At 34.5% G+C, this 27,662-nt stretch overlaps 1 protein-coding gene and 1 non-coding gene across 16 annotated transcripts in view; one reads left to right on the top strand and one right to left on the bottom strand.

Annotated features, from left to right (window-relative positions):
• The window catches only part of Vps13b (vacuolar protein sorting 13 homolog B), a 699,658-nt gene that overhangs the window by 53,305 nt on the left and 618,691 nt on the right, over positions 1 to 27,662 (top strand). For all 15 annotated transcript variants that reach the window (XR_012446367.1, XR_012446368.1, XR_012446369.1 and 12 more), the window contains exons 8-15: positions 2,085 to 2,353; positions 9,625 to 9,720; positions 10,166 to 10,288; positions 10,736 to 10,873; positions 11,770 to 11,857; positions 16,187 to 16,378; positions 22,554 to 22,723; positions 24,977 to 25,171. Coding sequence is in view for 12 of the 15 variants with exons in the window: in XM_074068910.1 (XP_073925011.1) it covers positions 2,085 to 2,353; positions 9,625 to 9,720; positions 10,166 to 10,288; positions 10,736 to 10,873; positions 11,770 to 11,857; positions 16,187 to 16,378; positions 22,554 to 22,723; positions 24,977 to 25,171 (1,271 nt within the window). In the remaining 3 variants the exon portion in view is untranslated. The remainder of the gene's footprint in view (positions 1 to 2,084; positions 2,354 to 9,624; positions 9,721 to 10,165; positions 10,289 to 10,735; positions 10,874 to 11,769; positions 11,858 to 16,186; positions 16,379 to 22,553; positions 22,724 to 24,976; positions 25,172 to 27,662) is intronic.
• On the bottom strand, positions 19,044 to 19,117 carry Trnap-ugg (transfer RNA proline (anticodon UGG)). The gene has a single exon. It is a non-coding gene; the product is annotated as a tRNA-Pro (tRNA).

The raw sequence follows: 27,662 nt of genomic DNA on the forward strand, positions 1-27,662 counted from the left end.
AAGTAGTTTTTTACCATTTTATATTCCTATCAACAGAGAATGAGAGTTCTAGTTGCTCCTTATAAAATTTGGTAGCATCAGCACATTTTTATTTTATTCTGATGAATATGTTGTAGCTCATGGTTTTAGCTTGCATTCTTTTTTATTTATTCATATGTGCATACATTCTTTGGGCCAGTTCTTCCTGCCCCACCCTCCGTGCCCCATCACCCACCCCTCCCATCCTCTCCCATCCCACTTGCTTCTAGGCAGAATCTGTTCTGCCCTCTTCTCCAATTTTGTTGAACAGAGGACATAAACAATAATAAGAAAGACATAGCTAGCTATTTATTTGCTAGTTTGAGATAAGGATAGCTATACAGAGAGATTCCTAGCATTGCTTCCATGCACATGTGTATTACAACCCAAATTGGTTCATCTCTACCAGACCTGTTCACTGCTTCCCTAGTGACCTCTTGTCAGTTTAAGATTACTATATTAGCTCCTCTGCAGTGGGTGTTTCAAGTTTTGGGTTTCCTACCTTTCCTATTCCTGCTGTATGTGTTCTCCCCTTAGCTTGGGACCCATGTCTAATAATATTACTGCATTTGTTTTATGTCTAAAGTCTGCATATGAGGGAGAACATAATGATTTTTGGCCTTCTGAGCCTGGCTAACTTTGCTTAAGATGATGTTCTCCGGTTCCATCCATTTACTAGAGAATGATAAGATTTCATTCTTCTTCATGGCTGATAAAATTCCATTGTGTATAAATACCACATTATCTTAAGCCATTTGTCAGTAGTGGGGCATCACGGCAGTTTTCATAACTTGGCTATTGTGAATAGCATTGTAATAAGCATGGGTGTGCAGTTACCTCTGCAGTAACTTGAGTCGCATTATTTGCATATATTCCTAGGAGTGGGACTGCTGGATCATATGGCAGATCTATGTTTAGTTTTTTAAGAAGTCTCCATGTTGTTTTCCAGAGTGATTGTACTAGCTTACATTTCCACCTGCAGTGTATGAGGGTTCCTTTTTCCCTACATCCTCCCCAACATTTGTTGTTGTTGGTGTTTTATTTATTTATTTACTTATTATTCATATGTGCACACAATGCTTGGGTCATTTCTCCCCCCTCTCCCCACCCCCTCCCTTATTACCCACCTCACCTCCTCCCTCTCCCCCCTACCCCCTTGATACCCGGAAGAAACTATTTTGCCCTTATCTCTAATTTTATTCAAGAGAGAGTATAATCAATAATAGGAAGGAACAAGGGTTTCTGCTAGTTGTGATAAGGATAGTTATACATGTGTGTTACCTTCTATGTTAATTCTTCTTGATCTAACCTTTTCTCTGTTCCTGGTCCCCTTTTCCTATTGGCCTCAGTTGCTTTTAAGGTATCTGCTTTAGTTTCTCTGCATTGAGGGCAACAAATGCTAGCTAATTTTTTAGGTGTCTTACCTATCCTCATGATACTGATGGTGTCTTATTTGATATCTTATTCGGAATGAATTAAATAGTAGTTGGAATCTAAACCTTCTGTCTTCCAGTGCATAACCAATAAAATTTCTTTTTTTCTTTCTCATCTTCAGAATAAGAAAAATATGGTCTTCTGTGCTAATAAGAAAGAGTCACTAACAGTATTATTTTTCTTAACTACTTTGGTTGTTTGGGATAATTCTTGTTTTTGTAGATGCATTTTGCATAGAAACATTTGCCATTTTCTGCCAACTGGGTGGGTGCATCACAAAATGAAGAATTTTTCTTGGACCTTTTTTGGCAATATGTTTCATAGCAAAGTCAGTCTTTTGACACATTAGCTTTTTTTTTTTGGTGAGGTAGATTGTTTTGTTTTTTTATGTGCAGTTCAGAAACTATTGTCCACTTATCCTACAGAAAGATATTGACAAAGTACAACATAAAGAACCTTGAGAGTGGTAATACTAAACTATTGATTGTAAGCAGTAATAATCCATGTATGTTTTGTTAATAGCTTTTATTAGAAATACGTAGCAGGAAAACTTTTTAAGGAATTTTCATTTCTCTAGTTTTCTTAGTTAAATCCTCTTGATTTACTTAACATTCCTTTATTTTGATTGATAGGTGCTGAAGATGAAGCAAGAATAGATATGCAATATGCTGCTCAGTACAAAGGCCAAGACTCATATTTACAACAGGTTGATGAGCAGCCACAGGGATGGGTATCCTGGGCCTGGTCATTTGTGCCTGCAATTGTGAGTTACGATGATAGTGAGGAAGACTACCTTGGGAGTGATTCTGCATCAACCATGCATCAGCAAAAAGCACAGACTTTGAAGGATCCTATTGTTTCTGTGGGATTTTACTGTACAAAGGCCACTGTGACTTTCAAAGTAGGTCTCCTTTCTTTTGCTGCTAATATCTGTCTACTTTAATACTTTAAATTTGATTCTTAGTAAGATTCTGGCTGAACTAAAAGATTGTTTTTGTACTTAGCCGACATAACATAGTTCTAACAATTCTTCGTAAAATTACATCATTCCTCCAGATGAGTTCTTTGCATTTTGCTTCATTCCTGTCCTCTTCATTTTTATTGATGGGAGGGGCAGTACTAAGTTTTGAACTCAGGACTTTGCGCTTGGTAGGTAGGTGCTTTACCACATAAGCCAGGCACCCAACCTTTTTGCTTTATGTATTTTTTTTGAGTAGCTCTCACATTTAAACCTAGTCTGGCTTGCAGCGTGACCCTTCAATTTATGCTTCCTTCATAGCTGGGAAGACAGGAGTATGCCACACCATGCCCAGCTTTTATTGATTGAGATCGGGATCTCAGGAACTTTTTCCCAGGTTTTCTTGAACCATGGTCCTCTGATCCCTGCCCCCTGAGTAGCTAGGATTAGAGTTGTGAGCCCCTGTGCTTGGCCTGATTCCTCCTTATCTTCTAGATAAGGCTGTCTCCACTTTTTTTTTTAATTGGCTTCATGGACATTTTTTTTTGGTCCCTTGTCATATAAATATGTTTAATATTTCCAGTAGAGAAATGCACATCAAAAATTCTCCGTTGAATTCATGTATTACTATAGTTACTATTTTATTTCTGTGATCATAACAAAATTTATTGACGTGTTAATTATATATGAATGAAGTTCAGTGTGATATTTCCAGTCATTCATATAGCATGCACCAATCGCATTCAACCACTCTTTATTCCTCACATCTTCCCATAAATTTCTCAACCTCTAGCAACCACTGTTCTACTTTCAGGTTCAGTTTTTTAGTTTCCACATGTGAGGGAGAACATGTAGTGCTTGTCTTTTTCTAACTGGCTTGTTTCACTTAGTATAATGTCCTCCAGTACCATCTATATTGCTGCAAATGGCTGTATTTCTTTATTTTTAAGGGTCAAATAATATTCCATTGTGTATATATACTACTGCTTTTTAAAAAAATTTATTCGCTCACCTGTTTATGGGCACTCAACTGATCTGAACAATTGTGGATAGTGCCACAATACGTATGCAGGTATCTCTTTAGTATGCTGAGTTAATTTTTTTTGAATATATACCTTAAGTGGGATAGTTGAATCATATGGTAGATGTAATTTTAATTTTTGAGGAACCTCCATATTGTTCTCCATCATGCCTGTATTAATTTACATTCTCATCCACAGTATATAAGAATTCCTGTTTCCTTCATACCTTTATTAGCATTTTGTAAAATAATTTCTGTAAATGGCCTGTTATATATAATTTCTTTCTTTTGTCACCTGTTTTTCACTCTTTAAGACAATCTAATTTCTTATTTAGGTCCTTTCCTGACTCTATTTTCAGTGTTATATAACATACTTTGATCATTTCTATTAAAATGCTTGTAAAATATATTTTTAAAATAGATCATATAAAGTACATATTCAGAAAGAATAGTAAAATGAATATTGCTTTACTTAAAAAATATAAAGTACTAGTACTTTATGATTAAAATTGGCATTTTCTCTGTTTCTGTTTACTGGCTGCTCTGATACGAGATGCTCTGTTTTACCATGCTCTCCCATGACAATGAATTGAAATCTCTGAAACCATTAGCTAAAATAATCATTCCTCTGACAGTTATTTTTCCTAGGCATTAGTAACAGTGATGGCAAGTCTGACTAAAGCCATGATATCTGAAGAATCTTAGTTGGAATTGGTTAAATGCAAATGGGATGACAGTTGGGAGTGTAAAATGATACATTCACTGTGGAATATAGTTTGGCAGTTCCTCAAAATGTTAAATAAAACTTCTGTATAATGTAGCAGTCTTCTCTTGGAAACAGTTGAAATATTTATCAATGGATGAATGAATAAATTGTGTTAAATACATGTGATGGAATATTATTCAGCCATAAAAAGAATAAACTTCTGATATGTGCTAGAAAACTTTTGCTAAGTGAAATAAGCAAGGCATAAAAGGGCAAATATTGTATGATTATAGTTAATTAAGTATTTAGAACAGGAAAATTCACAGTGACACAGTATAGAATAGAGTTCCAGAGTCTTGGAGGATTAGAGTAGGGGTTTGTGCCTAATGCATGGGATGTTGTTAAAGTTGTGGAAATAGGCAGTGGGGATTATTGTACAACACTGTTTACTTAGTACCACTGAGTTTTACACTGATAAATAGATAAAATGGTAAATTTTGTAATTTTTCCATGCAAAACTATACATATAAAATGCAAATGGGAGTATAGAAATTAATGAAACAGAAGACTCTTTAAAAAAGTTTTGTTAAAAAGGGAATTATAGAAATGGGGAGACAAAAAACTGGTTGGGAAAGTGGTGTTCAAAGCCTTTTTTAAAGATGAGGTAGTTGTGAAATGCTTTTTTGGTGATACTAGTGATCTAGTAGAGAGGAGAAAATTGATGTAGGCAGAGGGGTTTATAGGGGTTAGTTATGTGTAGTTAATAGTGTTGGCACGTTTTGTAGGACTGTTCATTAAGGAGATTGGCCTATAGTTCTTTTTGGAAGTGTCTTTGGCTGGTTTTGGGATGAGTGTAATACTGGCTTCATAAAATGTGTTAGGCAGTTTTCCTTCCCTTTCTATTACATGGACCAGTCTAAGGAAGGTTGGTATCAGTTCTTCTTTAAAGGTCAGATAGAATTCAGCAGAGAATCCATCAGGTCCTTGACTTTTCTTTTTTGGGAGACTCTTGATTGCTGCTTCAATCTCATTTTGTGTTATAGATCTATTCAGGTGATTAATGTCCTCTTGGTTCAGTTTTGGATGATCATAAGTATCTAGAAATCTGTCCATTTCTTTAAGATTTTCAAATTTATTTGAATATAGGTTCTCAAAGTAGTCTCTGATGATTTCCTGGACTTCGATGGTGTTTGTTGTTATCTCCCCTTTGCATTCCTCATTTTACTGATTTGGGTATTTTCTCTCCTCATTTTAGTCAGGTTTGCCAGGGGTCTATCGATCTTGTTTATTTTTTCAAAGAACCAACTTTTTGTTTCATTAATTCTTTGTGTGTTTTTTTTGGTTTCTATTTTGTTGATTTCAGCTCTTATTTTTATTATTTCTCTCATATTTGTCTTGGGCTTTGCTTGTTCTTGTTTTTCTAGGAGTTTGAGCTGTAGCATTGGGTCATTGATTTGAGATCTTTCAGTCTTTTTAATATATGCACTCATGGCTATAAACTTTCCTCTGAGGACTGCCTTTGCTGTGTCCCATAGGTTCCAGTAGGTTCTGTTTTCATTTTCATTGATTACAGGAACTTTTTAATTTCCTCTTTTATTTCATCGATGACCCATTGTTCATTAAGCAATGAGTTATTCAGTTTCCAGCTGTTTGCATGTTTTTTGTCTTTATTTTTGTTGAGTTCTAGTTTTATTGCATTGTGATCAATTAGAATGCATGGTATGATTTCTGTTTTCTTATATTTGCTGAGGCTTGCTTTGTGCCCTAGGATATGATCTATTTTGGAGAAGGTTCCATGGGCTGCTGAGAAGAATGTATACTGTGTAGAAGTTGGGTGAAATGTTCTGTAGGCATCAACTAGATCCATTTGATCTATGGTATATTTTAGATCTAGGACTTCTTTATTGATTTTTTGTTTGGATGACCTATCTATTGATGATAATGGGGTGTTAAAGTCTCCCACGACCTTTGTGTTGGAGTTAATATATGCTTTTAGGTTCTTTAGGGTATGTTTGATGAAATTGGGTGTGTTGACATTGGGTGCATATAGGTTGATAATTGTTATTTCCTTTTGGTCTATTTCCCCTCTTATTAGTATGTAATGTCCTTCTTCATCTCGTTTGATCAATGTAGGTTTGAAGTCTACTTTGTCAGAGATAAGTATTGCTACTCCTGCTTTTATTCGGGGGCCATTGGCTTGATAAATCTTCTTCCAGCCTTTTCTCCTAAGCCTATGCTTATTTCTGTCAATGAGATGGGTCTTCTGTAAGCAACAAATTGTTGGATCTTCCTTTTTAATCCATTTCGTCAAGCAGTGCCTTTTATGGGGGAATTAAGTCCGTTAACATTAAGTATTAGTACTGATAGGTATTTGGTGATTCTTGTCATTTAGTTTTCTTAGTTGTTTGAAGGTTTGATTATGTGTAGCTAATTTGAGGTTACTCCCTACTTTCTTGCTTTTTCTTTTCTTGTAGTTTGGTGCTGCCTGTTCTTTCATGGTTATGTTGGGTTTCAGTTTATGTGTGCAGAATCTCTTGAAGAATCTTTTGTAGTGGTGGCTTTGTGGTCACATACTGTTTTAGTTTCTGCTTATCATGGAAGACTTTTATTGCTCCATCTATTTTGAATGATCGTTTTGCTGGGTAGAGTATCCTGGGGTTGAAGTTATTTTCATTCAGTGCCCGGAAAATCCCACCCCAAGCTCTTCTTGTTTTCAATGTTGAGAAGTCTGGTGTGATTTTGATGGGTTTACCTTTGTATGTTATTTGCTTTTTCTCTCTTACAGCCTTCAGTATTCTTTCTCGGGTCTCTGTACTTGTTGTTTTAATGATAATATGCTGTGGGGTAGTTCTATTTTGATCTGGTCTGTTTGGTGTTCTGGAGGCTCCTTGCATCTGTGTGGGAATGGATTTCTCTAGATTTGGGAAATTTTCTGTTATCATCATTTTGTTGAATATGTTACGCATTCCCTTTGCTTGTACCTCTTCTCCTTCTTCATTGCCCATGATTCTCAGGTTTGGTCTTTTGATGGAGTTGGTGAGTTCATGCATTTTCTTTTCACAGGTCTTGTGTTGTTTAACTAATAGTTCTTCAGCTTTTCCTTTAATTACCATTTCATCTTCGAGTTCTGAGAATCTGTCTTCTGTTTTTCTATTCTGCTGGATTGGCCTTTTGTTTTGTTTTTATTTCTGTTGCATTCTTTTTTTCTGAGGTTTTCCATATCCCAAGTTTCTTCCTCTTTAATGTTGTCTATTTTTGTCCTGAGTTCATTTATCTCTTTATTAATCATGTTCTTTGTTTAACTTTGCTGTTTATACAGTGCTTCTATGCTTTCTTTTATTTCTTCTTGTGCTTTCTCAAATTCTCTGTCTTTGTTGTCTTGGAATTTCTTGAGTGTCTTCTGTACATTTTGGTTGACCATATCCAGTATCATCTCTATAACATTCTCATTGATTATTTGTAGGATTTCTTCTTTCAGGTCATTCTTTTGGGCTTCATTGGGTTCTTTGGCACAATTTATCTTCGTTTTTTTTGAGTCTGGATCTGAGTATTTGTTTTCTTCATTTCCCTCTGGTTCTTGTACTAATGTTTTTCTGTTGGGAAACTGGTTTCCCTGTTTTTTCTGTCTTCCTATCATTGACCTTATTATTGTTATTGTCTTTTTACTGTGTGCAATTTTGTGTTTTCTAGCTTGTAATAATAGCAATCATATTTAGAGTGGAAGGGTGACAGAAGGAAAGCAAAGCAGGTAAAGAAAAAGGGAAAAACAAATTAACAAGTAAAAACAAACAAAAATTGTCAAAGATATAAACAGGGAGAGATAGTGTACTAATCAACAGTAAGCTAAACAGGCATTAGAGAGACAGAGGAATGAAAAAATAATCTCCAAGTTCAAATGCAATAAAGTTTCATTCTTAATTATTTTGGTGTTAGTCCCCCCACTTCCAATCCTGGAGATGGTGTCTCAGAAGTAGTTCTGGTGTTGTCTCTTCAAAGGGGAAAAAAAGCAAGAAAAACCAAAACACTACAAAGTGTCCCAAGTTCAAATGCAATACAATTTCAGTAAGTTTTTCAGCATGGAGGTGTAGTTCGGTTGTTGTCTCATCAAAGGAAGAGAGAAAAAAAAAAAGAGTCTGGAGACAGGTTTGTGAATGTCTTTCTGAGGCTGCGGCTCACCTGGCAGCTGCTCTCAGCCAGCTCTTGCTGTAGGCTTTATTTATCTATGTTTATTTAGAGTTCTCCTGAGCGGGACTGCCACTGTTACAAGCTTTCCCCTTTCCAAGCACAGTGGGGTCGGTGGCACTACACCCACCTTCGGCCAGGGTGTTTATTTACAGTTCACGTGGAAAGTGGCCCTTCCCCCCTCTCCTGTGGAGACTTCCTCCCAGTGCCACTTTTACAAGCTTTCCCACTCCTGGTTGCTGGGCATTGACGAATATTATACATCCATTTCACAGGAATAAGAATAACTAAATCATTGGCAAATAGGCAGACCCCATTAATTTTTGTTGTTGTTTTTAGGTGCTGGGGATTGAACCCAGGGCCTCTGGCATTCTAAGTAAGCACTCTATTCTTGAGCTGCATGTGCAGCCTTCAGCAGTTTTTACAAATAGTCTTTTTATTTTGGAGAATTTTACCATTCCAGAAAACTTGCAGAGATAGCATAAAGAGTTACAGTCTTTACCTAATTTCTCCCATTGTTAAGCTATCATGGTGCATTTGCCAAACTAAGAAGCCAAGACTGATGCATTACTGGTAAATTCCAGTCTTTAATCGATTAATGTTCTTTTTTCTGTCCCGTGATCTAAATTGGGATGCCACATTGCATTTGGAGAAGTACATTTAAATAAGTTACCTAAATTTTGATATATATAAACAATACATTGGAATCTTCTGGGGAACAATTTTTTTCCTTTTGTCACTGTCTACATTAATTCTTGTTATCTAGCAGGCACTCAGTAAGTATTTATTGCATCACTGAATTAGTGTATGAGATATTTTGACGATGAACATTGGTGATTCTACCTCCCTTATAGGAACTACAACGTTTTGTTGTATCTACTTGTGTTTTTTTTCTCAGCTTTCTTTTAAAATTAGAATTAGTGTGGAGTCTTGGAACTGGCTGAATCTAAACATAATTGAATATGTTAGTGAAAATACACTGAATTTAGGTTATAAGAGGTGTAAAATTTTGGCAGAATATATGAGCCATTTTATCAGTGGGATTCTTATTGCACATAGCTTTCACTTTTTCAATCAGTAAGGAGTTTTAAAAAGTGGCATTTAAATAAGTTTAGACTAGCAAATTCAACCTCAATTCCATGGATAATCTGTTACAGCTGTTTTTGTTGCACCTGTTTTCCTGTTTAATCATTAAATTTCCTGAATCTTAAAATTGGCCTTGTTTTTATCAATTCATCATAATAATGACAACTTTTTTCCATGTAAGGCTAGTTTTGATTTATTTAATATTCTTATATTTCTTAGATTACCGAAATGCAAGCCGAGAGTAGCTATTATAGCCCACAGAAAGTAAAATCTAAAGAAGTATTGTGTTGGGAACAAGAAGGAACTACAATTGAGGTAATAAGTCAACATTAAACACATATTTTTCAATTTTGAGGGTTTTTAAAGTTAATGTGTATCAGTAACCCAGGCTTTTAATCATAGTATACTTTATTTAAATTTATAGTTTTCATATTTCTATTTTAGTTAGTAGTATTGGTTAAAACAATCCTTTAACAAAATACTTTGCTGTAATATGCAACATGAATTTATTCTTTCATTTAACATTCTTTGATTAACTTGTACATATGTGTAGATGCCTAGCTGTGTATTAATGTTCATGAAGGGGCAGTCTACACAGAGGCAACCAAGCTGTTTCTTTAATAGTGTTTATGATATGAGGAGAATATGTTTGGAAAGGCCATAATCCTAAAGAATAATTCAGAAATTCTACAGGGAAAGCATGTATAACATTTTTGATAAATTCAAGTTCTTAGTTCTAATGTTCCCCTTTTTCTTATAGGCCCTTATGATGGGAGAGCCTTTCTTTGACTGCCAGATTGGGTTTGTAGGTTGTAGAGCCATGTGTCTTAAAGCAATTATGGGTGTTAAAGATTTTGAAGAGAATATGTCTAGAAGTGAAAGTGTAAGTCAAAATTTCTTTTCTCTCCTACTTTTTTGAATAGGATGCAGAGATAATGAAGTGTTTAACCATATAAAATCTGGTAGAATACATGTGAAAGGAGAGCTTTACTATTTTCCTGTGCATTTCCCATGCAAGAAATTATAGAACTCAAGGGAATTTAAAATGTTGGTAGCACGTAACACCTGGACGGTAGTTCCAAATGCTTTCCAATTCATAAATGTTTCTTTTTTTCTTGCTCATGGCAGTTAGTTGGAGTTCCCTTTCGGTTTGTGAAAATGTTCTTTGCCAAAAATAGGCAGTAAAAATGGAGAAATAGAGATAGTATTCCTTCTCTATTTAGTTTTAGCAATTTCTGTTGACTACTAATGGGTGTTATAAATCCAACTTTTTTTTTTAAACAACTTAATGATTTTTCCTCCTGTTCAAAAATTTTACATTGGTTTTCAGGAAGCCTGCTTCTTTATTTGTGGTGATAATTTGAGTGCGAAAGGTTTGACATACCTTACGAATTCATTGTTTGATTATCGAAGCCCAGAAAATAATGGTACTCGTGCAGACTTTATTTTGGATGAAGCTCATCATAAGGTCAGAGAATATATATTTGAGTCAAATTTTAGTCTGCAGTTGAGTGGACACATGTGTGAATCAGTGTAATTGTAATTTTTCTTCTCACATAATACCTTCTAAGTGCTATTTTGCAACATTTAAAATGCTTTTCTCCAGGCTCTACATCTAAGGAAGGCTTAAAACATGCAGAGATGTTTAGCTTAATACACTCTATAACCGTAGTTTATTTGTTTACCCATGTCCTGATGTTAAAATATCATGGAGGAAACAAGTATTACCTTTTAGGTTTTGTTACCCCTGGAGTGTAAGATTGATAGAAAGAAATGTTTTTTGCTGTGTACATTTTTTAGTGTTATTTGAATTTTTCATGTATTAGAATATTAATTTTTATGGAATATTAATAAATGTATGGAATGTGTTTAAAAATCCAAAAAAGTTACCTGAAGATTAATGTATAAATAGTTCACATTTTAACCTTTTCACTGAGTTTTACTTTCACATTAAAAATTTAATGTTGGCCTTCATAATTAGCATATATTTAGAATGTTTTAGTGTATCTTTAGTGTTTGAACTGTTTGATACAAGTGTACTGAAACATCTAAGGACTATTTGAGAGTATACATTATTAGACAGTTTTGTGATTGTGTTAAAAGGTCAAGCGTGTACTATCTACTCCATTAAAGTTATTCATTAACTAGACATTATTGATAAAGTGGTCAAAATGTCTAGTAGAATTATGGGTGTCCTTTTGTGTGGTCTGTATTAGAAGTAACATTACCTTTCTTAGAGGCGAATTCTTAGGATAACCTTTATCCTTTTGTTTTGGTAATCTTTCGAGTTGATACTGTCTATAAGGATATGTATCTGTTAAGTTCCTTCTGTACAACATTCTGTTTGCATTGCTTTGTTGTCAGGAGACATACACTGAGATAGCTGGAATGCAAAGGTTTGGAGCTTTTTACATGGATTACCTGTATACAGTGGAGAACACCAGTGGCAAAGGTACTGGTTTCTCTTTCCTTTATGTTTGCCTTTCCTCAAACAGCAGAAACAAAGGCATCTTCAGAGTCAACTGGCTCCTGACTGGGTTGCACTATGTTATGTTATGTTATGTTAGAGTTACCTTCTTGTACTTTGGGGGATGGTTTTAATGTTACGTTAGAATTTTCTTCGATTCTTAAGTGTTTTCTTATACAGGTGACTGAAAAGACATTTAGCTAATTAGAATTAGTTCTCATAAGCATTAAATAATAATTTTTTTATGCATCAAATTTCATATTTCATTAAGTTGTCAAAAAAGAAAATTTTTGTATTAAATACATTTTGAAGTTATATAGATCTTTTTATTAAAAGACAGTTTGTTGTTTCAAGCAGAAAAGTAGAAACAAATTTCAGAGATTGCAGACACAGATTTTATTTTGTGAAGAACCAAATGACATTTTAAAAAGTTTTGCCATTTGATATTTTATGTGCACATTGATATATGATATGCTTATAATTTCATTCTTTTTTTATTGAGAAGATAGTGAAAATAAGTTCTATATTTTGTTTTTATTTTTCATATTAAAGTTAAGAATTTCTGCCACTTATGGAGATGGATGTCTGTAATCCTAGTACTTGGAATTTGGAGACAGGATGATTGCAAGTTTGAGGCAAGCTTGAGTTTGCATAGGAGACCCTATCGCAATAAAAGACAAGCGTCAGCGATGTAGTTCAGTGACAAGAGCATTTGTCTAGCATATGCAAGACCCTGGGTTCCATCCCCAGTGACACACACCCACACCCATACTCATACCCAACCACAATCCCCCCATTCATACACAAATTCCATGTGTTAGGTGATCATATTTTGAGTTACTGGTTTTGAGTTATTTGGTGGGTAGTGGTAAGCATATGGAAAGCTAGAATTGCCTGGCACAGTGGCCAACACCTATAATCCCAACTAGTTGAGAGGAGGAGATTGGATGTTTCTATTTCCAGGTCAGCCTGGGGGGAAAAATTAGTGAGATTCCCCATCTCATCCAATAGGCTGAATGTGGTGATGTGTGCCTGTGGTTCCAACTACTTGGAAGATCATAGGGAAGAGAATGGAGGCTGAGGCTGGCCTCAGGTAATCTGACCCTACCTGAAAAATAACTAAAGCAAAACAAGGCTGGGGGCCTGCAAAGCAAGGGTGAGACCCTGAGTTCAAACCCCAATACTGTAAAAAAGAAAAATAAAAAAGCTAGAATCAAGAAAGTAAGATTTTTGGAGTAAAGGAAGAATTTTCACAAAGTTACCTGTGGAAATAGAGGTGGAACTATTCCTTAGCTAATTAGATATATAAAGAACAACTCTGAAATGAAGTCTGTGTTCTAACTGCTTTGCACATTTAGAGTTTTACTTGCTAGTTGTAAGTTGACAGTTTTCTTCTTGTTCAGTAGAATGTCTTATACATTTACTATGGATTTGGTATTTTGGGAATAGGTGGAATATGAAGTAGTCACCTTTTTAAATTGTCATTGCCTTTTTTTTTTTTTTTGAGATAGGTTAGAGTGTCCTGGAACTCCTGCCTCAGCTTCTGAGTGCTGGGATTATAGGAGCCATCTTTCTTAGTTAAATAAATAAATAGATAGATAGATAGACAGATGATAGATAGATAGACAGATAGATAGATAGATAGCAGAACTGGGGTTTGAACTCAGGGTCTACACCTTGAGCCACTCCACCAGCCCTTTCTTGTGAAGGGTTTTTCAAGATAGGGTCTGGTGAACTATTTACCCAGGCTGTCTTTGAACCTTGATCCTCCTGATCTCTGTCTCTTGAGTAGCTAGGATTACAGGTGTGAGCTGCTGGCAACTGGAAAGTAGTCCTCTTTCAAGTAAAAGAAACCAAGCCCTGAAAAAATTTGTTATTTACATATGTGCTGCTTCTGCAGCCTTTTTTTTTTTTTTTTTTTTCAGTACTGGGGCTTGAACTCAGGGTCTTCACCTTGAGCCACTCTACTAGCTCTATTTTTATGAAAGGTTTTAGAGATAGGGTCTTCGGAACTATTTGCCCAGGTTGGCTTCAAACCGTGATCTTCCCGATCTTTGCCTCCTGAGTAGCTAGGATTACAGGAGTGAGCCACCGGCACCTGGCTTCCTGCAGCTTTTAAAACATAGAAAAATGATTTGCTAGATTGTTTATTATCTCTTATTTTTCTGAGAAAGTGGTTGTTTAATTTTTAAATTTTTCATGTTTTCCACTGATGTGATAGTCTACAACATTATAGGTAGTTTAGTGCTTTTCTTTTTCAACAAAATGTTGACCTTAATATACATACAGGAAATTCTGTACATTTATGTATTGAATAGCAAAAATTATAAAGTGATCAGCTCTCTATTTCTCATACAAGCCAAGAAATAAGGCATTACTAGCATCTAGTGAGCCTGTCATGTTTATATGCTTATACATTTTCCTTTACTAGAAGACATGTTTTTTTTTTTTGAGATTTGTAGCAATAACTTTTGATTTTGATTTGCTACTTATGCATCAATTTTCTTAACTTTTCAAGCCAACTTATTTTTTGAGAAATAATAAGCTTCTATTATTAATTTAACTTGTAAATATCACATGTACTTCTAAAAATTCATTCATTCATTTACTCAGTAATCTTTTCATTTATTCCATTCCTGTTCTTAGGTAGCTGTATTTAAATGCTTATGTATCTCATTGTGAACCTATATTAATTTTCAATGGATGGATGTGGTAATACTCATAGCTTATATTTATTGGTTTTAAATTCAAGGTTCTGTTGTAAGTGAATGTATTAAATTATTTAATTCCCATAACCTTTATGGTAAATGTGAATGATGTGACTTCTAATCTGAGTCAATGTTAATCATACATATTAGAAAATATGCATAAGATTAACTTTCTATGTTTTATTTAGCATTTAAGTCTGTGTTTGAATTTATAGATTTTTATTAACATTACATAGACAATTAAAAAAATTTCTGCCTATTGCATCATCTGTTTAATAATATATAAATAATTTTAATTTTTTCATGCTATTGACACTAAAGATTTAACTGTACTACTGTGTGTGAAAATTTTGTTAAATGTTTAATTAGCAGAATTTTCGTGCTTAATTAGGTGTCTCTAAGTTCTAAAGATAATTAAATGCCGGAAAGCCTTACTTTCCTTTTCTTTTGTTTGGATAAACAAAATGGCCAAGGATTAACAATTAACTTGTCTTAATTACATTTAATAGTGGACTTACATATTAAAACAAAATGTTTAATTCAAGAAGTGTACGGAGTAGATAATATGAGCCAAGATTTTCTAAGGATATTCCTCTCAAGTATCTGGGCAGATGAGGGATCAAAGATCTAGGATTCTACATCATTGAACATGGGCATAATAATTTTATTCTGCAAAAGGTTCAAAGCATCTAATATTTGTTTTGATGACCATTATAAAATTGCCAAGACACCCTATGGTCATGTAATTGTAGACAGTATAATTTTCAGTAAAAGATGAATTATAGCAAGATGTAATTGCCTTTAAAGTCTTCTTTCCCAAATAACATAATCGTACTTTTTTTTTCCAGTACTGGGATTCGAACTCAGGGGTTCACGCTTGGTAGGCAGCCACTACTCCAGCCCTAACATAATAGTACATTATGTACAATTATTTGATCTTTGTTCATTAGGTGTCACAGAATAAATTTCTAAGAATGATTACTTTGATTTTATAGCACTTGTTGTAATGTTAAATAGGTAACAGGAATAATTGGTTTTTGAGTCAATTGTTTTTGTCAGTATTTGCATGGAGAAAATGCAGTTTATCAGGGTTCACTGTTCTAGTTGGCTGAGAATTGATTGTAGAGCAGTAAGCTACACTCTAAGAAGATGAGAAAGAGTAATACAAAAATCTATTCTCTATCCTTAAGGAAGCAGAGGTAGGAGGATTGCAAGTTTGAGGCCAACCTGGGCTACATTATGAGCTCATGCCTCAAAAAACCAATGGGCAGGAAGTCAAGAGTGGTGGTGTTGGTTATAATCCAAGCATTCTGGTGGCTGAGGCAGAAGGATCTTGAGTTGAAGTTTGAAGCCAGCCTGGCTTATATAGGGAGACCCTGTCTCAAACGAAAAATAAACAAACCAAGGGGTGGGGAAGTGGTTCAGTGGTAGAGTGTTTGACTAGCATGCACAAAGCCCTGGGTTAAAAAAAATTTGTGTTTAATCTCTCAATCTCTCTCTCTCTCTCTCTCTCTGTCCCCCCTTCCCTCCTTCATCCATCCATCCATCTATCTAGTATAATCTGATTGATGCTTAAAATACTAATATAGAATATGACTTCTTTTAGGTTCTGCAAATCAACAAGACTTATCTTCAGGGAAAAATGAAGATTTGGGAACAGTCCAAGAGAAGTCAACCAAAAGCCTTGTTATAGGTCCTCTTGATTTTCGCTTGAATAGCAGTGCAGTTCATAGGATTTTGAAAATGATTGTTTGTGCTTTCGAACATGAATATGAACCATATAGCAGGCTAAAACCAGGTCTGTTTTTGGCTTCTTAATCTATTACCAGTTGATTTGAATAATTATACAATCCAGTTTGTCCAATTTTGCTGTCTTTCTCTCTTTAGTATATTTTGCTACTTAAGAAAACCTTTATATATTCAGTCTTCAGTTTAGAGAATGAACTTGTGTGCCAAAGTTTTAGGTGAGGTCAGGATTTGAAAATTATGTGCATAAGAATTTTACTTGGTAGCATTTATCAGTATTTGTCATATATTTTGATACTCTTTCCAGTGTATACTTGGGAAATAAAACAGTTCTTTTTTCACTTTAATGGATTCTAAGGAGTCACATAGTAATATGTGCTCCAAACATACAAATTTAATATTTATGAAAACTTGTGTATTACTCATAAAAAAGAACTTTTGTACAACTATTTTTTTCTATATGTTATGAACATCGTTTTTGCAGTTTTATGAAATACCATTTTATTTTTAATTCAATAAAGCAGCTCTCGAGTAGGTAGAACAGAATGGCATAATGAGGAATATAGGATAGTAGTTAAGAACTCAGCTATGAACTCTGACCCCCACTTCTCACTAAGTACAGGAAATTTGTATTGCTGCTTTTCCATTTCTCTTTCTCTACACTGAGGTAAATAATTATGATAAATGGGTAACTGTCTCCCCAATATCCATATTCTCTTATTTTATAATAATATAAATTTCTATAATAAAAATAAAGACTGTGTATCTCAGGTGTAGTCATATGGCCATGTTCTGAGTACTCGGATAGGAACTGAACATTGTGTGGGGATTTAGGAAAAGATCATGCCTGGCTTTCCCTCTCCCCTGCCTTCTGTGTTGAAAAAAAATGTAATTAGGAGTTGGAGCTGCAGTCTTAGACCCTGAGCTGAAAGTTGCATGCTAAGGATGATGGAATAACAAGGTAAAAAGAACCTAGATCCTCAGAACTGTGGTAGTACCATGTCAGACCTAGATCATTTAGACTCAGTGAACCTCTATTTTTCTTGAAGCTCCTATTTATTTTTGTCACAGCACCTTACTGTTATCCTAATGATGATCTTATAGAATCTATTTTCAAAGACTGTTGTGAGGTCTAAATGAGCTAGTGCATGTTAAAGCATGTAACACAGTGCCTAGTGCATACCCAATATTTAACATGTTCATGTATTTATTTTTATTGTACTTTACTTCAATGCCTAAACCATTCCAGACACTTTTCTGTGTGCTAGGATAGTATTGCAAACAAGACATAGAAACCCTCTGCCCTTATATCCTAGTGGGGCAGACAAATAGTAAGTAAGGTAGAAATATTATTTCAGACATTCTTCAGTGTTAGGAAAAAAGTAAAAGAAGGTGTGGGGGAAGAATGCTTTAGATAGGAAGGTGAGGATAGTTATCTCAGGAGAGTTTATATACGAGTTGACCCATGACTAATTGTCTTTGAAAAGGTTTTATGCACACAAGTACAAGCCTTGAGCTAGGAATATCTTGGCAATTTACAGGAAGAAAGGCAGGCTAGTATAGCATAGTAAATGTTGTAAAGTCAGAGAGGTAGACATAAATCATTCTGTCAGGCCTCAAGCACCAAGGAAAGTGTGGATTTGCACACTTGAAATCATTGGAAGATTTTGAGTTGGGAAGTTAATAAATTTCTATTTAATAGTTATTACTCATATTGACATACTTTATTTTTTTTTAAATTTAGATATTTCCCCAGTTATACCTGTGTTCTCATTTGTGTGTGTACATTAAGTTCTATACAGTTTTGTCTGTATAAGTTTGTGTGTTCATTATGACAGCGAAAATTGAACATGTCCAACATCATAAAGGTCCCTCATGTTGCCTTGTTAAAGCCACACCTACCTCCCTACCTTGTACCTCTGTCTTCTTTTAACCCTAAACTCTAGAAACCATTAATGTATTCCACTTTTAAAATTTGTCATTTTTAAGACATTAAACAAGTGTAATAATTTATTATGTAGGCTTTTGGGATAGGCTTATATTGCTAGGTATAATTCTTTGAAGAATTATCTAAGTTGTTGCTTGCATCAGCATTTTGTTTGTTTTCAGTGCTGAGTAGTATTTCATTATATGCATGTCTTATAGTTTGTGAAATCATTCACCTGTTGAATCTTGAGTTTAATCTTGAGCTCTTACAAATGAAGTTGCTCTGAATAATTCTGTACTGATTTTTGTGTGGACATAAGATTTCGTTTCTTTGGGATAAATGCTCAAGTGTGCCATTGCTAGGTCATATGTTGGTTGTATGTTTAAGTATTTTTTAAAAATTATATTATTGTTGTACTGGAGGTACATTGTGACATTTTCCAAAGTTCTTACAGTATATCATAGATACAATAGATCTATCATTTAAAATGAATTCCCAAGCTCTTTTTGTATTCCTGTCAGTAACAAATGAGAAATTTGTTTTTCTCCATTCTCATTATTTGATATTGTCACAGTTTTTTATTTTTGCCACTGTGATAAGTGGGTGGTTTTAATTAGTAATCTGTAATCTCATTTTAAGTAGCATTTCCTTGTTGACTAATGATGTTGAACACTTCTTCATGTGCTTACTTACTGTTTTAATTTTTATTTCTCCTTCAGTGAAATATCTGTTCATGTCTCTTGCCTACTTTTAATTGGATTGTTTGTTTCTTTTACAACTTTTTTTTTTTTGGTGGTACTGGGGTTTGAACTCAGAGCCTCATGCTTCCAAGGCACGCGCTCTTACCACTTGAGCTATTCCACCAACCTTCTTTTAGAACTATGGCACTTTTCATCTTGTATGTCAATCTGTGATTTGTTTACTTTTTCTTGATTTGTCTTTGTAATGGGTGAGTTTTAGCTAGAGAGTTATTTATTTGCCTTTGTATTTTTAATTGCGCCAGTAAACACCATTTCCTGACATAGCCATCTTACCAATATTTCATTGGTTATGCCCTTTTATCAAAAGTCAGTTTAGGACATGTGGTATTTGTCTTTCTGTTTTTGATTTGTGCTATTTCAACATGCACTATTCACTGATCAAATCAGGGTGATTAGCATTTTCTTCTCATCATTTCTTTATGTTTGGACCCTTCAAACTCCTTTCTTCTAGACTTTTCGTTAAATATGTAATAGTTTTTTGTGATCTCTGTCCATCCCTCTGCGCTGTGGAACACCGCCACTTATTCTTTCTACCTAACTATGTTTTGGTATTTCATTATCCAATCTCCCTTTATACATTCTCCCTCCATTCCCTGCCTCTAGAAATCCCTGTTTTATTTTTGAATTAAAAATAACCTCAATATAGAAGAAAGTTCACTATTACAGTGTATAATTTTAATCAGGAAGAAGGGAAACAAGAAAACAGTAGGTTCATAATTTCCTGTTAAAGACACAACTCTGTCATTCCAATGACTAGAATAGTGACATGCTCTCACACTTAGCTGCAAGGTAATCTGTAGAAGAAGTCCATATAACTGACATATATCCCGAAGGTTTTACCGACAAAGGAAAGAAGGAGGCAGTGAATACTCCAGAATAATTAGCAATTTTTCCTACAGTGGCATTATGCCATATATGTATAATTTTTATTTGAACTAGTTGGTCGTCTAAAAATGTGATGTATGTAAACTACTCACTGACATTAATTTAATGTATAGGAGGTTTTCATGTTGCGTAAGGGTTTGGGTCTATAAAAATATTTGTCTATGTAGTAGGTGTGGGGATGTGTGCCTGTAATCCCATTACTCAGGTGGTAGGGGCAGGAGGATTGTAAGTTAAGGGCTGGCCTTGAGCTACATAGTGAGAACCTGTCTCAAAAACAAACAGCAGCAGCAACAATAATAACTAAAAGAACTATGCAAATCAATCTTAATAATTAGTGGAAAAAAAATAGAATTGCTCTACAGCTTTTGTCAGAACATGAAAATTTCTCTTACTATTAATTATAAAAGTATAGAAATGAAAAAGGAAAAGTAAAAATGCTTAAACTTTGAAGTTTTAAAAAATATTGAGTTGTTTAGACAGTTCTTGTATTAACTTACAATATGGAGCTTCTTTTTTTTTTTTTTTTTTTTTTTACAGTACTGGAGTTTGAATTCAGGACCTCACACATGTTAGGTAGGCAGTCTACCACTCGAGCTACTCTGCCAGGCCTGGAATGTCTTCCTTTTGTCTTGGCAAATTGTCATATTCCTTTCTAAGCTGGGATAAGATCCCAACACTTTACCCTACAAGTTTTGAGTATCTTGAAGTCAAGGGTGGTGGTACACACCTGTGATGGGAAGGTAGAGGCAGAAAGATTGCAAGTTTGAGGCCAACCTGGGCAATATTAGGGGGACCTTAACTAGTAGCAAAGTACAAACTAAAAATGGCTTTAGGGGGTGACGTTAGCCACTGTGCTTGACTTGTTTTTCTTTGCTTTTTATTGAAGTGTATATATCTGTAGGAAAGTACACAAAACCTAACGTCATAGTTCTATGAATATTGCAAGGTTAACCACATCTTTGTAAGTAGCTGTTCAAGAATTTAAAAACTTAACCATCCCTTCAGAAATACCTATTTTTGCCTCTTCTGGTTACTAACTATTCTGTCCTCAAGGATAATCACTGTCCTACTTCTTACATCATAGATTTGTTTTATTTTGTATTCCTATAAATGTAATTGTACAGTATGTGCTCCTTTGTCTCTGGCTTCATCTCATGTTTATGAGATTTATTTTTATTGCTGTGTAGGTTTCCACTGTATGGATATAGCTTACTTATCCATTTTTATGTTGATGAGTATTTGATTAGTTTCTAGTTTTTTGCCATTTTCATCGTGAAGATACGCTGTAGTGCATGTGATTTGGTAAATATGTATACACATTTCTGCTGGATACCAAAGAGTGGATTTTAAAGTCAAAGGAGTACATAGATGTTCACTTTTAGTAGATATTTCCAAACTATCTTGAACCATTGAGCCATTTTATATTCCTGCCAGCAGTGTAGGAGACTTTCAGTTGCTACTGATCTAATTATGGCCTACTATCAGTTTTTGTACAGTCCATGTGCAAAAAATGGTTTTGATATTTAAAAAAATTTTTGATTTTATTTTTGAATTATCATACATTAGTAATACAAGGGGATTTCACTATAGTAATTCCATACATGTGTACAGTTTATGTTGAAGAAGTTCACTTTAAATGATTAAAAAAAAGAATTTTATTTTATGATACATGAAAATTACATGAAATTTAATTGAGTGTCCATATATTTAAAAATTTTTATTTGCAGTTTTGGGTCTGATAGATGCTAGGCATGTGCCACTGAGCTATGTCCCCAGCCCATAACTAAAGTTTTATTGGAATCTAGTCATGCTCATGTTATTTGGTTATGTCTTGTGTGTGGCTGCTTTTGTGCTTCAGTGGCACATTTGAGTAATTGTGACAGCCTATTATATGGCCCAGAAAACCTAAAATATTTTCTGTAAGGTTCTTCACAGAAGAACTTGATTGACTTTTGCTCTATATGCTTGCCAAAATGTAGTATTCTGTCTCATTCAAGTGGGTATATAGTTTTATCACATTGTGACTTTATTTTTAGACATCTGATGTCTCAACACTGTCGACTGGCTTTTGATATAACTTTTACTTATTTGGATATATCAACTTTTTTTTTTAATTGTTGTATTATTCATATGTGCATACAATGCTTGGGTCATTTCTACCCCCTGCTCCCACCCCCTTGGATATATCAACTTTTGCTGAGTCAAATTTTTCCCACATTTATGTGCTGAATCGTTTAATGATTTTTTAGGAGGCATTTTGTATTCTAAAATATTTTATGAATACAAGTGTTTTATGGAGATCTGTGACTATATCTCTATGTCTATATATCTGAATATGGAAAATATTTTTTTTCCTAGTCTTTACATTATCTCAGTGGTGTTTTTATGACCAGATAGTTGTTATTTTTTAAAAGAAAAAGAAATGGAATTTCTTAAAAGATGTTTTAACATAAACTAGCTAATTTTCATTTAACAAAGATGTTTACATTTGTATTCTAGAGTGATTTATGCTTTATTCTGGAGTAACTTAGTTTGCAACTGTTTTGTTGTTGAGGAGCAAAACTGATTTTGGTATTCAGATTTGGGAAACTGGTTAAATTTTCAGTTGTGTAAGAAAATTATTTAAATAATTGTTCATTGAATTTTCATTGTAGAAATTAAGGATGAAAATGCAGTAGTACTGAAACCTGAAGAAGTAACTTCTCTGGAGGAATATATTCCTACTCGACATACAAGTGTTACTCTCCTCAAATGTACCTGCACAATTTTTATGGCTGAATTTAATTTACTAGACCGTTTGCTTCCTGTCATTTTGGGAGAAAAGGTATATTTTCAATTCATGACCTTTACCCCCTAATATAGGCATATTTTTCGTTATTAAGGAAAAGAATATCTGCTTATGTAGTTAAGCATGATGGAATAAAAGCATGTAAAATTTGATTGTTCATTGCTGTTTTTGAAAAGTATGTAAGCCATGGGTGTATAATGAAATGTTGGACAGTGTGGTCTTGAAACAAATGAGACCATATGTTGTGATAGTACCTTAGGCAGTTGCTTTGTCTCTCTAAGCCTTGTTTTCCTTTTCTGAAAAACAAAAGAAAATTAAATTTTTTAAAATAGGCTTACAGATTTAGTAATAAAGAAGCAATAGGCTTAGGTAAATTCAATTTGTTAGTTAACTTCCATAGTAAAAGCAAAATCAGTAATGATGTCAGCTTGCCTTGTCCCATAGGATAGCAGTGCAACCAAAAGGGACAAGTGACTTACAACTTGTGTGGTATGGCATCTGATTGGCAGGGATTCAGTCATACAGTCGCTAAGCTGTTATATAAGCCTCCAGTTACAATCTAAGAGGGTTAGGCAGAAAACCCCATACTTCACCTCACTGAGAAGCCCATGAGAAACTTTCTCATGGCAGTTTCCCTTCAGATGAGAAAGTGAATGAGAACTGGTCTTTTAGCAGCAACTTATATAACCTCTAACCATTGTCCTCTGATCTTAGCAGCATCACAGGATGTTCTGTTGTGGCTGAGTTTTACCTTTATGATGTGGATTTGTGACAGATTGTCTGGCTATTTGCACAGTAAAGTTTCCCTAGGATTATTTTGAATATTTAATGAGATAATGCATACAAACCATTTTTGCATGTTAGGAACCCAGTGATTACTGATATTTTTGATAATGAGGACTTCTTAGATGCTTAATATTTGTTCTTAGATTCTTTATATTTATGGTCCATATATAATGTATTGATTGCTTTTTGTGTTTGACATAGACATACAGAGCTTTTTTTGTTTTTAATTTAGTATTTTTTGTTGATTTTCTTTTGATGTCCACATGCTTACATAAATAAAAAGCTCCATAACAACTTAGGGAGTATGGCAGAGAATTGACTGAGGCATTAGTTTCATTTTGTGTATGATTTTGTGTATCATTATACATTTTGTGTATAATGATTAAGAATTATACTGAGATTAAGACGACTTCTTGTGGAGTGCAGGTGTGGCTCAAGTGGTAGAGTGCCCCCACAAAAAAAGACTTCATTTGGAGAAAGTTTCAATGGAGAAAATAGAATGCCAATATTTTGTATCATTTCTATTTTTGTTATCATGTAACTTTAAAAATACTTTATTTTTAGAGCAATTTTAGGTTCACATTAAAACTAAGTGGTTTTCTGTTCACACACACGCACTGCATTCTCCAGCCTCCAACTTTCCCCCAAAAGAGTGGTAAATTTGTTGTAATTGCTGAACCTGAGCCTATTGGCACATCTTTATCACCTAAACTTCCTAGATTATATTAGGGTTCACTCTTTTTTTTCTTTTTATTGTTGTGCTAGGCAGGGGCACATTGTGGCATTTACAAAAGTTCTTATAGCATATCAAATATACTTGAGTTCACCCTCTCCTTTATTCCCTTTGCCCCCATTCCTGCAATGGTATCAACAGGTATCATCTTTGCATTTACATACACCCTACTACCCATTTTTCCCACCGCCTCCCCCGTCCCACTGGTACCATTCAACCATGTAGGGTTCACTCTTGATCCTTGTTCTGTGGGTTTTGACAAGTGCATAATGCATGTAGCTTCCATACAATGTCACACAGAGTAGTTTCACTGCCCACAAAATCTTTTGTGACCCTTGTATTTATCCCTCCTCACAGACTGGATTTTTGTGAGTGTCTACATCACACTCTGTGGCATAGTTCACTTAGTTCCTTAATCAACTAAATGTGAATATAGGGAAAGGATATAAAAGATTGCTGGTTCTTGGATACCTAGAAATTTGTTTGGAACAATTGAGATTAACAAAATACTTCTATCATGCAGAGGCATTTAATAATACTGTTTCCAGTTGATTGAAAATATAAAAAGCATTAGCTAAAAGGGCAAAGATAGTTTTATAAAAACTATGCATTCTTTAAAGTCTGGGATATACTTAAAAATATGTAGAATACAGTCATATCTGGTTATGGCAAGAGAGTTCTGTACAAAAGGCATTTTTAGATTGATTTAATAAGTGTGCATGCCTCACTGTTCCACTCCTAAAATAAAAAGCGAATACTATTTTTTCCAGAACTCAAGTAGCTTCATGAACATTTCAAACTTCCAGTCTCTTCGGCCTTTGCCATCCATTCAGATATTGGTGGATAAAATTAATCTGGAACATTCAGTCCCCATGTACGCTGAGCAGTTGGTGCATGTGGTCAGCAGCCTCACTCAGCCTTCTGATAACTTGCTTCATTATTGCTATGTACACTGCTACCTTAAGGTATGGAAAGTGAATTTTCTTGTTTATTAGCATTCGTTTCACTTTGAATGTTTCAAATAAGTTTGTTTGTTGTTGGAGTCATAATTTCACAGAATTAGTACTCCATGGGAAAGATGAAAATAACTGTAAGATTTATTTATTCTGATATAATTTAAGTAAAATAAAAATGTACTTGTTTTCAAGATTTTTCTTCAGTTATTTAGGATTAGTAACTTGATGCTTGTAAGTTAATGGTAATTATAAATTTTGAAGATTTTATATATCATTGATGATTTTTATATGCATTGTAAAAGAACATTTAGTTTAATATGAATACTTTGAAAGAGCGTGATTTCTTTAACGGAAACTTGGGCCTGATGTGTTTAGTTACTTTTTTCACAGTGAGTTCATTTAAATTTCTTGATGCAAGGGAAAAGTCTTTTTTTATTATTTTAAATATATAGTTACAGGGGCTGGAGGTGTGGCTCAAGTGGTAGAGAATTTGCCTCACAGCATGAGGCCCTGTTTTCAAACTCCAGGACCACCAATACATACATACTTACGTGCATATATATAAATATACATATACATATATACATATATGCACGCATGTATATACATATATGCACGTATGTATGTATGTATGTATAGTCACATGACTTTAGTGACTGTAGTTATGTTAAAGGAATTATTGGAAGCTTTGACCAGTTCTTCCCCTTTTTTAAAAAATAAGTAATGTAGAAATAAGCATTGGCTTAGGGTGAAAGGCTGGAAGATTTACCAAGCCAATGGCCGCCAAAAACAGGCTGGAGTGAGTAGCAATACTTATCTCGGACAAAGTAGACTTCAAACCTACATTGATCAAATGAGATAAAGAAAGACATTCTGTACTAATAAAAGGGGAAATACACCAAAAGGAAGTAACAATTGTCAACCTATATGTATCCAATGTCAGTGCACCCAGTTTCATCAAACATACTCTGAAGGACCTAAAATCAATTATAGACTCCAACAAAGTGGTAGTGGGAGACTTTAATACCCCCTCTCCCCATCACCAATAGATAGGGCATCCAAACAAAAAAATCAATGAAGAAATTATAGAACAAAATCACACCATAGATCAAATGGACCTAGCTGATATCTACAGAATAGTTCATCCAACTTCCACACAATATACATTCTTCTCAGCAGCCCATGGAACTTTCTCCAAAATTGACCATATTTTAGGGCACAAAACAAGCCTCACCAAGTATAAAAAAATAGAAATAATCCCATGGATTCTTTCTGATCACAGTGCATTAAAACGAGAACTCAACAACAAAAATAAGGACAAAAAACATGCAAACAGCTGGAAGCTGAACAAAACATTGCTCAATGATCAGTGGGTCATCAGTGAAATAGAGAAAATGAAAACATGCTGTACCACAACCTATGGGATGCAGCAAAGGCAGTCCTGAGAGGAAAGTTTATAGCCATGAGTGCATATATTAAAAAGGACAGAAAGATTTCAAATCAATGACCTAATGCTACAACTCAAACTCCTAGAAAAACAAGAATAAGCAAATCCCAAAACAAGCAGAAGGAGAGAAATAATGAAAATAAGGGCCAAAATCAATGAAATAGAAGCAAACAAACAAAAACCATACAAAGAATCAATGAAACAAAAAGCTGGTTCTTTGAAAAAATAAGATCAACAGACCCCTGGCAAAGCTGACTAAAGTGAGGAGAGAAAAAACCCAAATCAGTAAAATCAGAAATGCAAAAGTGGAGATAACAAACACCATGGAAATCATCAGAGACTGCTTTGAAAACCTATATTCTAATAAATTTGAAAATCTTGAAGAAATGCACAGATTTCTAGATACTTTTGACCATCCAAAATTGAACAAAGAGGACATTAATCACCTGAATAGTTCTATAACACAAAATGAAGCAGCAATCAAGAGTCTCCCAAAAAAGAAAAGTCCGGGACCTGATAGATTCTCTGCTGAATTCTCTCAGAACTTTAAAGAAGAACTAATACCAACCCTCCCTAAGCTTTTCCATGAAATATAAAGGGAAGGAGTAATGCCTAAGTCATTCTATGAAGCCAGTATTCCACTCATCCCCAAAACAGTCAAAGACACCTCCAAAAAGGAGAACTATAGGCCAATCTCCTGAATGAATATTGATGCAAAAATCTTCATAAAATAATGGCAAACCAAATCCAACAACACATCAGAGAGATCATTCACCACAACCAAGTCAGCTTCATTCCAGGGATGTAGGGGTGGTTCAACATATGCAAATCTATAAATGTAATACAGCACATTAATAGAAGCAATGACAAAAACCACTTGATCATCTCAATAGATGCAGAAAAAGCCTTTGACAGACATGAAGACCAGTGGAACAGAATAGAGGACCTGGATATCAGTCCACGCAACTATGCCCACCTTATTTTTGACAAAAGCGCTAAAAATATACGATGGAGAAAAGACAGCTCTTTAGCAAATGTTGTTGGGTAAAGTGA

This window comes from Castor canadensis, chromosome 3 (genome assembly GCF_047511655.1).
Source record: "Castor canadensis chromosome 3, mCasCan1.hap1v2, whole genome shotgun sequence".
Classification (NCBI taxonomy): Eukaryota; Metazoa; Chordata; class Mammalia; order Rodentia; family Castoridae; genus Castor; species Castor canadensis.